We start from the raw sequence: 17,692 nt of genomic DNA on the forward strand, positions 1-17,692 counted from the left end.
TTTTCTTTTGGTGTCACTGGTATAGATGTAGGAGTAAATAAAAGAGGTTCCCAGACATAGTTACTCTATTTTGGTTTCTGTTACTAGTACAAGGGTACTTGGTATTTTGTATTAATAGAGATTACTCTAATTGCAAGTATTCGTATGAACATTTTTATTTCTAATACTGACGTCAATAATACAAGGATTGAATTAGTAAGGCATGTTTTTTAAAAGCACATGTACACGTGTAAGCACATACATGACCATGCACTAATGCTCATTTCTTCCCAAAGAGTTTTAAATCTTTCAAAACCCCTCTGAGGATTTTTTTTTATTTCATTAATGAACTTATGTCTAAAAATTTTCCTTAAAGCTTTGGAAATTGTTTTTTCCAAAATTTATAGCAGTGTAGTTTTTTTCTTTAAAAATGTTCTTTTTTCATCATAGAAAAATACATAGAAAATACTATTTACTACCTTACCTATTTTTTTTTAATTAAATCATAGCTGTGTACATTAGTGCAATCAAGGAGTACAATGTGCTGGTTTCATATACAATCTGAAACATTTTCATTAAACTGTTTAATATAGCCTTCATGACATTTTCTTAGTTATTGTACGTAGACATTTGTATTCTGCATTTAGTAAGTTTCCCCTGTACCCAATCTAATACCTTACCTATTTTTAAGTGCACAGTTCAATGGCATTAAGGATACTCACGTCATCATGTAACCATCATCACATCCATCTTCAGGCTCCTCTTCTTGATAGCTCTGGTTCTTCTTTTTGTTTTTGTTTTTTCACATATAAATCGGCTCTTTAAGACATGCAATTTGAGGTCAGAAAGGGGAACAAATAGTACATAAAGGAAAAGGATATCTTCTTTGATTTCTCTTGAACTGCACCAGTGCTGCTGCCAACTTCCAACACAGGGGCAATTTCTTTCCTATATTGAGAGCTAAACACAGTGGAACAACAGTACCACATAACGCCGCTGTTGCTAAAAAGTCTATAAAATTCTAGCCTCATAATAAAATATTAGAACAGGTGAAGAAAGAGCTTTGACAAGTAAAAATTGCACTAGCCCTAGAAAGCACATTTCCTGTATGCATAGTTCATATTGTCTTTATGGTTCACCCACTGGGAATCTGAAAATAAAAAAAGGACTTGCCTTCTCCCAGACTCTGAAAAGCCAGAGAGCTGTACTTCACTGCATTTTTTGCTTTAGAAGTGTTTTCTTACTGATTCAATAACCACTGTTCTCCCAAGATAGAAATGTTGGACTCTTTATGGCCAGGTCAATTTTGGAAAGGTAACTTGGGGATGCATTTATACAACCATGGGGTTTTTAAACTGTGGAGTCACACTGCTCATGGCATTGGCCTGGTGCACAGTGAGGTCAGTAGGCTCTCTTGAAAAGGTCCCAGTGCTAAATCTTCTGGGTTTGGGGCCACATGCTCTCTGTCACAGCCACTTGGCTTTGCCCTTGAAGTGTGGGAGCATCATGGATGTCCATCAACACGGGGTGTGGCTTGTTTTGATAAAACGTTCTACGGACATTGAAATTTGAATTTTACATAGTGGTCACATGCCATGAACTATTATTCTTTTGATTTTTTTTCCCCAGCTATTTAAAAATTAAAAAAAAAAAAAACATTTTTAGGTTACAGGTCATGCAAAAACAGGTGTGGACTGGATTTGGCCCTTGAGCTATCGTTTTCTGGCCACTGGTATAGAGGAAAAACAGGATTCTGAGGCCTATTTGATAAGATCTAGAGGACAGAGCTTCGTTCAAATTCTCAATCTGCCAAATATCAACCATGTAACCTTGGGCAAGTCGCTAATCTCTCCAAGTTCCAGACTCTCTGGAGGGGAAATTGGATGGCCACCCAGAGACCTGAGGGGCCAGGGACACAGTGGACACAGAGGGGTGATCAACCCCGAAGCTCTGAGGAGACTAAGCTTTCTCTGCGGGAGCTGGAGAATGCCTCCAACTGCTGAGAGCTGAACTTCTAGCAAGACATTTTATTAACATGAAAATTTCAGTTTGGTTCCTATCCGCTTACTCCATCAAAATAATACTTTGTTCCTACCAAAGGAGTGAGACCGCTAAGAAATGACAAACTTCCTAAATTGCAGGCTTGCTGCGGAAGAACATTCTCCGTATGTTATCAGACACACAATGGTGGTCTTATTAAGTGATAGCAGGCTCTGTCCTGTGGGGAATGCAGCTGGGCTGAACTGCTTCTATGGAATTCTTTGTTTTCCTAGGGGTGGTGGTATATTCTTCCTCCAGGGACCCAAGCCCTGGAAGTTCAGAATACCCACAAAGGATAAATCATATTTGTTCAGTTTCTTGAATGCTATTAGGAGTTGGACCCATTAAGCTTTTTCAGAATAAATAAAAGCTCAGGTGCCCACAAGCTAACTTGGAGTGGAACCTTCACCAGCCAGTGCCTTCCCTCCTATACTTGATGGACAGACCGAGTGTGACAGAAGCATTCCTACCCCTGCCCTTCTACATCCAGCCATTGAGGAGCTGGGCAACTCCAGAGGTGGAGTCCGGGTTGTGCTGAAATCTGTCTCATACCTTGAAGAGAGTAGATGCGTGCAGTCATCCGTTGCTCATCTCCAAAATAAGGAATATTGGAAGCATCTTCCAGAAACTAATTCAGCTGTGCTGACCACTGCAGGGAGTCAGAGGTATGGAGCTAGGCTTCTGACAGCTAGACCTCTGAGGGGCTGGGGAGGAGGTCAGCAAGCTGGGATAGGAAGGACAGGGGAGCCGAGCTGGAAGTGGGCGCAGTGTCACCAGGCAGACATCGTAGGCACCTGTGATTACAGGCAGCATCACTTTGAGCAGAAATCATGTTCAATTTCTTGTACAAGTGGTGTCCAACCTTTGTACCCCCTAAATCTATCCCCACAGCTTTAGGCCACATGCTGATTTTGGGAGGACTTTTTTCTCTTATCTGTAGTGCCAAATATAAGGAAAAGTATGCGCGGAACTTTTCTTTGCTAATCAGCTTTTGTTAGTGTTTGTGTATTTAACCCGCGGCCCAGGACAAGTCATCTTCCTCCAATGTACAAAGAAAAAAAAGGTCAGACACCCCTATGACTGTCATAAGGGATAACAGCACACCAGCAAGGTGGATCAGAGTGGAAAAGACGAGGTAGGTGATCTGCAGAGCAAGCCGTGATGCTAGAAAGGACAGAGTTTGGGGGACTGGGCGGGAACCTGGAGAAACAGGGATGACTAACCATTTTGGTTCATACTCTCGCTTTTCATGCTGCATTGTAAGGCTGCCAGCCACGTGTTCATAACCCATCTCCTGTGGTTAAATGAGAGAACTTCAAAAATGTGTAGCTCTCTCTGCCTTTGTAAGAACCAATATAAATCAAGAGACTGAATATGTTTACACAGAGTGACTTATTTTTACTGTTTGTAGGGTTTGGACAAAGAAGAGCAGTTTAATTCTTGTATCAGTATGAATAAATACTCTCTGTGGGTGGCGGGCACGTGTGTTTATCTGTCCACACGTAGGTATACACGTCCTGGGGGGCCTGCACGTATGTGCACACATTCTCACACACACCCCTCCGTCGCATCAGTACTGTGAGCTTCTGTTTAGGAACTTAATTAATCAAATAATTGTTGTTCTTTTTGGTTTAGGGAGGTCTGGCCGGCCATGTTTCTATTTTTATTTCATTTGGTTTATTTGCCACCCACATTCTAAAAGAAAGCAGAAAGAGTATTTCTGACTCCTGTGTGCTGGTTGGAGTTGGGAAAACTTTAAAAAAGAAAATGTGTAGTCTGGCTGCCCTGCCTGCCTTATAAGAATTCAAACTTCAAGATGCTAGTAAAGAAAGAGAGCAGCCCTGGCTGGGGACCGCCTGCTCACACCTCCCTGCCCTGAGGCCAGTGCTGGCTGCTGTATAGCCACTGGATCTTAGACTCAGCTGAAAGTGTGTGCAGATGTGAACAAAGATACATTCAACACAAGGCCTTGGGGCATAGTGAAGGACAGGTTTTCAAGTTTCAAACTTGGCCACCCTGATTACACGTTATGCAACCATGGCCAGGGTCCTTAACTGGGTCCCCTCTCTGTAACATGAGGATAACACCACTTTGCACAGAAGACTGCTGTGTGGACCAAATGAAACGATGAAAGTGAAGCATCCCAGGGCCTGAATCACAGGAAAAGTGCAGGAAATGACAGTTACTCTGTTAGGAACGTAAGACACCATTGTCAACTGATTGTCACTATTATCACTGCCCCATCTTGCTCTGTCTCTTGTGACCTGGCACCACTTCATTCATTCATTGAGTTAGTTATACTTACAGAGCTGAGTTCCAAAAATAATTTAAGGTGACTGGTGGCAGCCTCCTACCGGAATTCTCTCTCCTAGTTCCTATTATATAGACACAACAACATTACAAAAAAATTATAGCTTTGAAAAAGATCCTCGGGCTTCATGCTTAATCCTTGCCTCTGAAATGTCCTCTTTCTTCCCTGGTCAATTTGCCCCCTCTGGACAAAAGCTTCCAGCCCAGAAGTGCCCCCTGCTTGACTGCTGCTGAGGAGCTGGACGCTCCTTGCTCCAAAGAGGAAAGGCAGGAACAAAGCACCAAGGGCCCTGGTTGAAGATGTGACTGGAAGATTCTCCCAGGAGGGTGTGCAGAGATCCCTGCCCTACAGCACCACCTCCACAGCATCACAGATGCCGCTGGGAACAGTGCAGGGAAACAGAGGGAGAGGCCCTGCAGTCTGCACTGTGGAAGGAACTGGAGGCTCCTTAGCAAGGCGAGCCCGGGAGGCCCCACTGTGGGGTCATCTGCCTGTCCAGTGGAGTTGGGGAGCAGTTGTCAAGGCATTTGGCATTTCCTCCGTACGTACAGCTATTTGGATTCCAGAAAGTGAGAAGGGAAACCCCGCAGGAAGTGGGGAGCCAGCCTGGTTTGGACAGCTGTGCTCCTGCCACAAGGCGGCCTCCCTGTGCCCGAGGCAGGGCCAGGCCGGAGCTGCCCTGCTGCTGTTTCCACCTCAGCGGTTCCAGCTTTCCCACAGGGAATCGGAGGGAGGCTTGTTTAGGATGCTGTAGTTGCTTGTTTGTTTTTCTTTACTTTTTTTCCTTATTTCTTTTTTTGAGGGGATTTCCCAGCAGCAAGCAGCCCGATGTTTTTCCTGAGTCTCTCTTCAAGTGAGACCCTCTCTTAGAAAGCAGAACTGCATCCTTGTCTGAGGGAAAGGCAGCTGTCAGCCAAACTCTCAGCAACCAGCTCAGGCCCTGCTAGCGTCCGCTTTCTCTCTTTCCTCACACCTAGAATTACCTCTTCTCCCATCTAGGTGGTTTTAAGCTTCACCAAAAAATTGCCAGGCATTGAAGAGCCAAAAGCATTTACCACAGTGTGTGAGAAACCACTAGAAACCAGGCTGTGGGAGACCCGGAGAAGTCTGATTCCCCTGGTGGGTGGAGATTCGGCAGGTGAGAAGAGGGCGGTGGACCGCGCTGTGTGCCGGGCTGCCAGGTGCGCAGTTCGTCCCCTGACGGTGGATAGTCAGGACGTAATGGGATCAATTATCAATTATTTGCCTTATATTAAGGCGAATCCGAATGACCACAACTGAGACCCAGCTTTATTCCTTTCTGGAGATCACATTTTTGGCCCAGTACTCAGGAAGCTGAGGCAGAAGGATTGCTCTAGCCCAGGAGTTCAAGTGTAGCCTGACTAACACAGCAAGACCCACTCTCTGAAAAAGGGAAAAGAAAAAGAAAAAAAACTTTCATTTTAAAAATCTGTGTGTGTTTTTTTTTAATTCATAGACAAGCCAAACACAATCTTGGTGAACATTTTCATCACCTTTGCAGAAGCTCTTAAAGCGCCTTTCCGCGGTCTTCGCGGCCTGCCTCATAGGTAGCCATTCAGTAACCCCATCGAGGGCAAATTCTTCTTAAAGAGCACCCCGGGTCGCAGTTGTTTAGGGCACTCTCTCGTGGGGACGGAATGTGTTTGGCGCTCCTACATGCCTGCAGGAAGGCTCTGATGAGGAAAGCCCATGGAACTTAGCTTTGGCCATTTGTTTTTTTTCTTGCGGAACTATTAATAGCTGTTTCTTAAACAGCTCATTGCTGCCACCCAGTGTGGAAATGCTAGAATACAGCTTTGAGGGTCTGCATACTTTTTGAAGGGTGGATCCAGTTAAAAGGATCAAATTGTTCTTCCTCAAGTTTCTGATCTGTTATTTCAACCATTCGTTCCCTATATGAATTTGAGAGACAGTCTAGGAAACAGATTTTTCCCCTGCACTTTAAAACAGTACAGTGAGGTGAGGAAACTTAAGGAAGCACCGGTCCAGGCTCTTCACAGACTAACTCAGTGACCTTGGATAAGTCCCATATCCTCTCTGAATCTGTCCCCCTGCTGTGTCTTTTTCTTTTAATTATTTCATATTTCTAGTGTCCACAGTCTCTAGAGGCATAATTGTTTTAGTATTTGCCCATTATACCATAATTCATAAGTCTGGGTAAAGAAAAAGCCTTTGGCATCTTGAAAATTCAGGAATGACTGTATCCATCTATTATGAATATGTCAACTAATACATAAGTCAATATCATCTGCATGCAAAAGTCATCAAGGCTTTAACCCGCAAGCCCATGATGGTACAGTGAAAAGAACCACCTTTGCAGTCAGATAGACCTGAGTTTAAATCCTGCACTTGCTGCTTTCTGCATGACTTTACCAAGGTGCTCTCCTTCCCCCAACCTGTTTCCTCAGCAATACAGTGGAGACAGCAAATATGACTTTTCATGACATAATATCTGCAGGGCAGTAGACACTAGGACTGATGAATACCAACCTCCGTTTATAAAAGCAATTGTTACTGTTTAGGCTCTGCAGCTTTCCTTATTTACCTCAAGCAAACTGCTGTGCTATGAGACTAGGAGTATTCTTCTATCAAATGGAATCATAGTTCCTTCTCTTAGAGTGACACACGACATAACCAAAACATCTCATAGTATTTAACAAACGCTAATTTCTTTCTTTCTGAAAATACCCATTGCAAATAATGATAGCATTAGTTATAAAGCTAACATTGTGTTTATCCCATGAACACACTCTTTCTCTCCCTCCCCCTTTATCATGCTGACACTCTTTCTTTCAAACACACACACTCTTGTTGCATCCCCACTTTGTTTCCCATCTCTGTCATCAAAAGTTAAGACAAAATACAAGGACTTTTGGAAGGTGAAATAAAGAAGAGCAAATTTATTTTCAGATCATGGTAATTTATTTCTATTCCTCAGACCGAGTTTGGCTCCTTATTTGAGCAGCCGTGCATTTACCTGTCTCCCACCCCACCGGCCCCACGTCAGCCACTCTTCCCTCTGGCTGTAACCCCTGTTTTCTTCTCCCACGCTTCCCTCCAGCTTTCCACTTCCACTGGCAGACTCTTTTTCTAAAATTTGGAGACCATCTCAGAGAAGTCCTCCCAAGCCTCCTCCTCCCAGCAAGAAATGACCATTGCTATATTTGCGCTTCTGAAGCACAACTTTCTGACGGGAGAAATTGGGAAAGGGAGTTATGACGTATGAGTCCATGCATGCAGTGTTGACACTTTTAACCTACCTTTAAACCTCCTCAAGCAATTATCACCCTCTCCACTTTGCAGATGAGGGCCTATTCATTCCTCAGTTAAAGAAACATTCATTGAACATCAGTTGCCAGACACTGGGATACAGCAGCTAACAGTGGACACGGCTCCTTCCCTCTCGGATCCTACGTGATGAATCCAGGAGGCAGTAATGAAACCAGTAATAGACTGTTCCAACTGTGAAGCAGGGTGCTATGAAAGGGTGGGAGAGAGGGCTGTGCCCTGGCTCAGGGATTAGAGAAAACATCCCTTAAAAAAGGGACATTTCAGGGCAGCACCTGTGGCTCAAAGGAATAGGGTGCCAGCCCCATATGCCGGAGGTGGTGGGTTCAAACCCAGCCCTGGCCAAAAACTGCAAAAAAAAAAAAAAAAAGAGAGAGGGACATTTCAGCTAATACCTAAAGGCTCAGGGAGGTCTCGTGGGTTGGTAGGGAAAAATAGGAATGGAATTGAAATGTAGATGAGTCCATTTTACCAAGCCTTATGTGCCGAATTTTAGCTTATGATCCACATCTCTTTCTCCCCAATAGATTGTGGCTCCTTGAGAAGAGCAGCCTCACCTCCCAGGCATCTGGTGCACAGTATAAGTAATAAGCAGCGATAAATGGATGTTTAATTTTTCAACAGGTGTATTTGTATGTAATAGCCTGTATTTAATATTATAGGAATACAAACATGCCTTGATTCTGCCTTGTATATCGTTAACTCTTTAACCATCGCATTTGTATGATTTTTGAATAGAAAGCTTCTGTAAGCACCTGGGAACTCCCCTGCTGGAGCTTCTTTCACTCCACTATTTCCTATTATACAAGAGGAGGTGATTCAGGGCAGGAAGCAAAAAATGTAGTGGCTGCAATCGGCTCTGTAGCAGGTGGAACTTGAAAGCAGCTCATTCATCTAATTAAAATGACCTTAAACTTGTCCTTCCCAAATACTAAATGGCACAGGGCGCATTACCAGCCTGCTACTCAGACCAGTGTTGGTGATGAATTAGGAGCCACTCCCCTGTACCTGGCACTACACAAGGTGGGGGCTATGAAGGTGAAAGCACAGGTGGGGATTCCATGAGAGTTTCTTTTTCCTGACACTTAGTAGCTGTCAGTCTTGTAGGGCCACTTGTAGGGCCAGCCATACCCAGAACCACACACACCAGGATGCACAAACCCGTACAACACAGGGAAGAGTCAGGTGTGTATAGGTGGAGGGAAGGGCTACTCCACAGAGGGGGGTAGGATTGTGGAAAGTCATCTTGCCTGAGTTGGGAGAATGAATGGCAGTTAGCCAAGTGAAGGGGAGTACAGGCAGGCCACGGAAGAGGGACTCAGCCAGTGCAGGGTCCCAAAAGAACAGAAATGATGGCACATTTGGGATTTGTCAATACCTGTGAGAGCCAGGCAGGTGATACATGTCAGGTACTTTGGTGTATTCTTCATCTCCGTTTAGAAATTTCCTCCCTCCTGCTTTTCTTAACTTATACCCACTTCAGTCACCCTTCATTTTCCCATCTTTAATTGAAACTTGTGTAAAAAGAAGTTTTTCTCTGAGAAAAATAGAAGTCTAACCCCAATTCTTGTATTAGTTGGTAACTGATACTTGGTTCTTGTTGGGGAGACAACTAGGACTGGTGGGGCTTGGGGCAAACTGGACAGTATATTCTCCTGCTGAAGAAGACAGGCCTTCATCAACTCCAACTGCTCAGTGGCTCCAGATCTTAGTTTTTCAGAAAAAGAAACCAACCTGGATTTTTGGCAAGATAGTCAAATTTTTAAACAATTCCTTAATGTTAAAAAACAAAAACCTGCTGACCAAATGGAACACATTATGCTGAGTCTTACTCACAGAACTTGCTTATAAAATGTTTTATTTGAAAGGATAGTTTCTCCTAACCATCCTTGTCCCCTTGCTTTCCAGAAAGAGATGACCAGCAGGATGTGTCACTGATGCTCTATCCCACCCTTTGGAAGAAAGGAAAGCTGTTTCCTCCGGGAACCCTGTGTGGGCAGGAGGTAGACCTCCCTGGCTGAAATGGCGCACCTAGTCCCAGGCGCAGCAGGGGCGAAGGCCAGCTGCCACTCCTGAGGGACGCTCCCCCATCACTTCGTTTGCTCTTAACCCTCTGAGTGCTGCTAGCCCAGACCTGTGGACCAGGCAGACCACACCGTGAAAGAAGGACCAGCCCCTTGATGCTTCTGGCTCAGGAACCGTCAGGAGGAGCCTCTGCACTGCCATGCACGTCAGTTGTGCCTGTGAACTGCCGCCTAAGCTTTACTGGGATTCAGGTGTTGAGACTGGGATGCTTTTTTGTACTTTTCCACTTCTCTCTCTTGTCAGCTGGCCAACTTTTCTGTAATTGGTTCTCTAAGTACAAATGAATTGGAACTCTGAATGCCCAGCAGATTTTTCTGTAACAACCCTTCCTTTCAGGTCTCTGAAAGCTCCCACTCTTATCCTGTGGTCTAATGCTGCCATGCAGGGCTGTGGAGCTCTGAGAGACCCAAAGTCCCCCCGCCCCTCCCACCAAGACCCTCAGGCACCGTCCATACAATTTCCCTAAAAAGCAGTTTTATCAGGGACTCCTCCATGAGGTGGCTTGTCTCTGCCCCAAACAGGGTCTTCGTGTTCTAACTACAGGGAAGAGACTGGTCACTAGCAGAAAGCTAACAAGTTAGCAGTTCATCAGATCACTGGCATTCCTTTATCTCTTCAGTTGAAGATATTCTTTTCTGTTTCCCAAAAGAGAGAAATAAAAGGAAGTTATAAACGACTAAGAATTATCAGCAGGGATCCTGAGCCAGACTAGTGCAGTGTTTGTTCTTTATGAAAGGTTGGGGAGCCATGGTATGTGATACCAACACGTCAGTGGAGAAATGAAACTCCGTTTGGTTGTTTGGTGTATGTAGATTCAACACCCAGCCCATTCATTGACTTGTCACCTTCCCAACTGGCCCCTCTGAGCATTTAAACAGCAGATGTTTTCTTCCTCCTCTACACTCCCCCTTCCTCTTTCTTCTTGTATTATGGCACAAAATTAATTTCTGCCCCTGTGTTTGTGCCATGGTTGCCAAGGTAACAGTGGAACTGGAGCTAACTACTTCCTTCTTCCATCCTTTCCAATTTATCTATTCCAGAAGACAGTCAGGGTAAAGCTTTCTGTACCACATCCTGCCTTTTGAAACCTAAATGAGTTTTAGTTGATGAAATGTTGCCTTCTCTGATTCATTCACAAAACTGTGGTAGTTCTTATGACCTGTGACTAGGAGGTCATAACACTTCCAGTGATCATTTGAATTTAGCAAAATCTCAGCTGGTGGAGGGAAGTAGGTAAGAATGTATTTAGCGCATTTTAATGTAATAACGATTAAAGAATAAATGAACAACTCGATTTTGTTTTATTGTACATGACATGGTAAAGCCACTTGTGGCTTTGTCACAAAAGCCTAGAATCATGAAGTCTTTGTCCTAAGAACAGACAGACTGTGTGGGGATGGTGGCATCCTATGTTGACCAAGCAGATGCTCTTGGCTTCCTATCTCGTAAAAATTGTCTCATGGATTCCAAATGCTGCTACCTCGCCGTGTTGTTGTGCTCTGTCTGGTCAACAATAAACATACTTCTTTTTTTTTTTTTTTTTTGGTTTCTTAAGTAATCTTGAGAGAATAAGATAGGTAAAGGTTTTTCTCAGCATCATTTTTGGCTCAAAACATATCTGACTATCCTAAGGATCTGGAGAACAAAGAAACCAAAGCCCCTAATTCCCAATTGTGTGATAAGCAGCTACCACATGAGAATGCGGAACAGTGGGACAGAGAGATGACAGCATGGAGCCCCAGCTCTCCAAAGAATTCTGCAGCTCTGCACCGTGGAACACCACTGGATTTTTGCATCAAGAAGTTCAATATGTTCCTGCATTTCAATAATACATAAGCGGGAAGCTGGAATCCACAGAGCTTTGTTTTTATTTCTTTTAAGGTTATTTTCTATTAACTATTTGTGCATATTAAATTTCCACTCAATTTAAAACTCCAAATGTTTTTGAAACATCTTGGAATAATTTCCTTCTGGTTATATTGCTAATTGCACTAATCAACTCTTCTGGGGTAAATTCTGGCAAAATGTTCTTATTTTTTAATTACAAGGTGTTCCTATTCCCACAGAACTTTGGCAAATTCTGAAGAAAATCTTTATACACAAAGTTTTATCATATTGATCATCTCTATTACAAATCCTGCATCTCTATTACAAATGGAGCTTCAGACCTCTGGGTCAGAGACTGACAACCCTGCTACTTCTACCTAGCCTGGGCCTCTCTTCTTTCCCTTTTTTTTTTTAGGCGGGGGAGGATTTCAAAATGGAAGTTTCAAAATTGAAAAACTACAATAGCCTTATATCCTTAAGTGCATCAATTATTAACATTTCACTGCATTTTCTCTTCTTTTTATAGACAAGTCTTGCTATGTTGCCCAGGCTGGCCTCTAACTCCTGGGCTCAATCGATCCTCTTGCCTCAGCCTCCAGAGTAGCCAGGGCTACAGGTGCAAGCCCCTGCACTGGCTTATTCTTTCTCACTGTAAATACACTTTTTTTTGCTGAACCATTTGAAAATAAGTTGTAGACATCATGAAAATACAAAGTATTTCATCATGTCCCTCTTATTAATGACATTGTTCTACAAATCTGCAATATTCATCATATTCACAAAACTGACCACTAAAACTCTGAATATGATTCATATTCAATACATTCCAGTTACTCCAAAAATATTCTTTATAGCAAATTCTTGTAAAACTCCAAGATCCAATCAAAAGCCACACATTGCATTTAGTTGTCATAATCTTTTGTTTTCTTTAATAGACGAGTTCTCCTTTTGTGTGCGTATGCAAGGTGTGGTGAGGAGAGTGTGTGGTGAGGTTGTGTGGGTGAAGGTGTGTATGGTGTATCTTTAATGGCACTGACATTATTAACAATGGAGCCCAGTTTGCAGAATATCTCACAATCTAGTTTTTTTTTTTCTGATTGTTTCTTAATTATTAGATTCAAGTTAAACCATTTTGTGTTTTTTTTTTTTGGCAAGAATACTACACGTGAGCTTTCCTTCCCACTGCATCCCACCAAGAAACAGGTAATGTCTAGTCTCTTTATTGATATTAAGATGGTCAGTGGGTTCAAGTGTTGTCTGATCCAGTCATCATCAAGTTTCTTAATTCATTAGTAAGCTCTGAAATTCAATATGCATACATTTTATACAGTGTGAAGCTGTGCATATATATTTTGATTTTTTAATATTCTCAGATCAAAGATACTCAATAGATAATAACTGCTACAGTTAGATATTAGAGCATTAACAAAGAATTTATTTACCTTCTTTTTAACAGAAAGCAGGGGAAGCCGGAATGTTCCCCGTGCAAGCATCCATGCATATCCCAGCTAAAGAGAATGTGCATATCCTGGGGGCAGAGTTGAAATATATATAACTTTTTCTTCTCCCCTCCTCAGTAACCTGCCATTCAAATCCATGATTTATCTACAGAGACCCTGCAGTCTTGTTGAGGATGATTGCCAATTGTTTTGTGTGTACAGGGCAGTAGACAGGGCTGGGATCTTAGATATTGCACTAAGTTGTAGCCTTCCAAAGGGCCACAGAACATGAACAAATATAGAGTATGTATGTGGTATTAAAATTTCATGGAGATAGGGCAGAGGGTATGGGGAAATGATTAGGAATAAAATGTCTTTCAAGGGCTCCATAGGGGAAACATTATGGAAAGAAAACAGATTGAGAGATAACATCTTCTAGAGTCATTTTCTGTGTCTTAGGTTGGTCATTTTCTCTTCCCTGGTTATTTCCTGATTTCTAAGGGCCCAAATTCTCAGAACCAGAATAAGCGGAAGAAATTTTGAGAGACTATTCTATGCGTTCCTTCTACCCCCAACCATGTCAGGAATGTGTAAGGTGCATTTTTCTCCCATAGATCTTCAGGCATAGAAATTCTGCAGCATCCTTCAGTATAACCCTCTAAACACCTTTCAACATCTGAATTCTTCCATCCAACTTGAGTCAAATTATTATCTTTGAGTCTCAGCACATGTTTTCTAGCATCTCACTTTTAGGAATGTCCAAAGACTATATAGGATAAATAAAAAGATAATAAATGAGAGCTTTATTTGCATATCCATTGAATATTTGAAGAATGTCCATTGTGAATCATCCTTCAGCCTTCTTTCCCTTAGAGTTCTCCCAGGGCACAGGGCAGCAGGCAGCATTCTCTGGAAAGTCTGGTTGCTCTATTGTTGAGCATTTCTGCAGTTCAACTTGAAATCTTCCCAGAGGTCTCCATACCATTTTGTGTAAGGATTATGACCAACAGTGAACATGATAAGAAATTATTACATGCTTTCTCCAAACTACATTGTGTCTTTGGTAAACCCTGACTTGCTTTTTATCCATTGGTAGGTTTTCTTTTGTAATTGCCCATACAAAATTCTTAGTTGCATTCTATCCAAGCATTTTGGTTTACATTCCTGACTTTTCTTTCTTCTTATCTTTAACATCCCTCATTAGATCACACTTTTTGTTTTTTGTTTTTAAGCTCGTCTCTTTCGTTAGCAAAACTAGAGTTTCCCTATTTAATAGAGGAAGAGGATGCCTCATCTTTCATGCTATTTATGCCAGTCTGCCATTCCAGTTATTGATGGAAACACATTACTTTCCGTGATCCCTTACCTATCTTCTGCACTCCATGGGCATCACACTGTGAGAAGTAGGATAGATATTGTAGGAAAAGTGTGGCTATGACTTGAAAGGCACAATCACTAAAGGGAGCTGCAGGCCTCATTCGGATGATACTGTTGTCATTCTTGTTCTGATCATTTTGGCCCTTAAAGAAATTGGTGATTCTTTCCTAGAATTAGCCAAACAAAGTGTGGAATTAATGATTGTTTTCCTGCTTTAAAAAATACATCAACAAAAAACTTTTTATAACAGACTGTTTCCCTCTGGGCAAGTTATTAACGCTGGGTAAAAATTTCAATGACTGTAGGGATTTGAATGACTTACAGAAAGAAGAGTTCATTTCTAATCCAATAATTAAACTGTTTTACTATCATCTGGTGTTCTGATTTCAAAGTTTTCCTTTATTACATACAGCTGTAAAAGAAATGTTTACTATATTTTTAGTTCAATTTGGGATTGAATTAAGGGTTTGACTCTAAGAAAAACAGACTAACATGATTAAATCAAAGTTTTCCTTTATTACATACATCTGTAGAAGAAATGTTTACTATATTTTTTAGTTCAATTTGGAATTAAGGGTTTGACTCTAAGAACAACAGACTAACATGATTAAATCAATTAGAAAAGTAAAGTAAAGCTAAAAGATATTTATGAAATCAGTTCTCTATGAGCTTAGGAATCCAAATGTCACAAATAAAAGAATATAACTATTATCTAAGTCTGTCTTGTAATGCTTAATTTATTTCTTTGACAAACAGGTTTTTCATCTTGCAATGGTCCTGGAACAGGTAAATAAAAGGAAAAGTCTTAATTCTATAAAATCTAATTCAAGATTCATTTGAAAACACACAAGGACACATTTGCATTTTAGCAGGAGTTCCTTTATCCTGTTACAGAATTTTTCAGGAAGCCATCAGGCATATAGGTTAGCTTTTCAACAGATTAGTGTGGTATTTATAATGATTTTAGGACATTAAATAAAATAAAGTACATCTGAAAAAATAGGGGTACATATAAATTCTACATATCTCTATATTAAGAGTTTATTTACAGGTCCTATAATAATTACAGATGATTGTAATAGCCACTGTAGTAATAGGTTATTATATTTGATAAAAGCTATCTTATCAGATGAAATGAGAAGATGAGGTGATTTCTAGACACAAAACACTGGGGAATGAGGCTTCTGGAAATCACAAATCTAAGTGGCTTCTCAGTTCTGCTGTCTGCAGTGTACACCCAAGTATGACACAGAAGCAGCCTCCAGACTGCATCTGGCCTGCAGCCTGTTTTGGTGGGCTTACACAGTGTTGTTTCAGACTCGTTTTTTAAAAAACTAACTACCATTTAAAAACTGAGAAGTTTGATACATAAGAATCAGGGATTTGGGCTTTTCTTACAAAATCAGATTTGGCAATATCGGGCTTTTGTTTTCGCCTGGCAGAAATTGGCTGAGAAGGGGCTGTGCCCTTGAAATGGGACATGTTCTGTTCAATTTACCTCTGCCCGCCCTTTGCTGTTGCCGCCTAGACATGTGGCTGTCAGCTATCATTTGTCTAACACTGGGATTAGACAAACACTCACTCACACTTCCTGCCTCCCCTCTGAAGGCATTTTAGACATTTCTCAATGCCTAGAAAGGATATTGAGAAAACCACTATATTAATTTTCAGATTTATCCCCTACACATTGAATATCTTCTATATTCTTTTGGGGGGGGCAGATAACCAATAATGTATTAATGATGGTAACTGGACAACAGTCTTAGAAGACAATAAATGTCAGTTCCCCTACCCAACAAAAATTGATACTCTCAAAAGGAGAGTATCACTTCCTGTATAGAAATTTAAGATGTTCATTAATTCTGTCTGATCTTTTAATTATCCTACTTAAGCTTCAACTCTGCTTCCAATTAAACTTATTTTCTACATTGCCCAAAATGATAAATGTTATTGAAAAGCAATGGTGGTGTTATTTATAACAATTGTATGTTTTATCTGCTTTCACTTCTCTTCTGTTAATAGATTTTAGCAGAGCATGTTATTTTAACTAGAATTTCTCATTGTTTCAATGCAGCACTCATCATCTGACTTTTGATGAAGACAAAAACCAAGCAAAAATTTACTGTATTTGATACATTAGAAACTAAATAAGGACGTCTCATTCAATCTAATTAAACATTGATTTTATTTATAGCTGTACTACTGCACACTGAGTTAAGTTGAATATCTGCTCCAGAGGAAATCATACCATGTGATTGAGATTTGACCTCATATTATCAAATCAGCAAAGGATGAATCTAAGCAGTTTTAAGAAATGCTATATAGAAGATGAAAGAGAATCAGTATCAGCATACGTTTGTTAATTCAGAAACAATCTTGTGGTGTTCCCCCTGACTGTATACAGGTATGTTTCTGCAATGTACACATTTGGTATGACTATCCTATGAGGTGGCAAATTCCTGAACTGTGACTTGTTTACCTAGAAGTTAATTATCTCACTTAGGGCTGTCTTAACCAGATGTTTAATCACATAAAGATACAAAAGAAACATTCCGCCCACATAAATCTGTGTGAAGGCAAAACCCAGGGTCAGATGCGTAGGAGTTTTAGTCAGGATGGAGTCTAGTGGGAGAGGTTAACGTGGTTGGAGAACCAGCAACTGGGCTGCCCACCCTGTCTGGATGAGAACATGGTCGCACTTACACTCATAGCCCTTCAATACCACTGTTTTCACTCAGACTAAAAGCCACGTCTCCCGCTGGTCTTCCCCATTCAGTCCCTCTGGCCACCTGGCTGGCCCCAAACATGCTGGGCGTGCACATAGGCAGAGAGGCTTCTTCCAGGAAGCCATGTTTCCTCCAACTTTTCCCCTTCAAGTCTTTGCAAATGTTGCCTTTATATCACTTATGTAACTTATTTCTTTATTAGGTTTATTATAATTGATAATAAACCTCCAATAGAATAAGAACATCATAAGATCAGGAATGTCTGTCTATTTTGTTTATTGTATCCCAAGCACCTAGACCACAGTGTCTGGCACATAATAGATGCTCAATAAACACTTATGGGTGAAGGGATTCACATGGCAGACAGGGGTCTAATGAATATACTAAGTGCACACTAAGGGTTTTACACGGATTATCTCATGTAATGCTCATGGCAACACCATAAGGTTGGTCATCTGTGTTCATGCCCACCAATAACTAATCAAGTTTACTGAGAAAGTTTTTTAAGGTCACAAGCAAGTGATGGAGTGAAATTTAATGCCACAGAGGGGTGCTCCAGAGACGACACTGTGTGTGTTCTCCATTCCCATCTTTCCCCC

General features: G+C 41.4%; 1 protein-coding gene across 1 annotated transcript in view; it reads left to right on the forward strand.

Annotated features, from left to right (window-relative positions):
- Window positions 1-11,255, forward strand: part of MOB3B (MOB kinase activator 3B) — a 216,493-nt gene extending 205,238 nt beyond the window's left edge. Inside the window, exon 4 of the mRNA XM_053571711.1 lies at window positions 9,548-11,255. Within this exon, the coding sequence (XP_053427686.1) occupies window positions 9,548-9,577 (30 nt within the window). The 3' untranslated portion in view covers window positions 9,578-11,255. The remainder of the gene's footprint in view (window positions 1-9,547) is intronic.
- Window positions 11,256-17,692: the final 6,437 nt, after the last annotated feature.

Source organism: Nycticebus coucang, chromosome 2 (genome assembly GCF_027406575.1).
Source record: "Nycticebus coucang isolate mNycCou1 chromosome 2, mNycCou1.pri, whole genome shotgun sequence".
Classification (NCBI taxonomy): domain Eukaryota; kingdom Metazoa; phylum Chordata; class Mammalia; order Primates; family Lorisidae; genus Nycticebus; species Nycticebus coucang.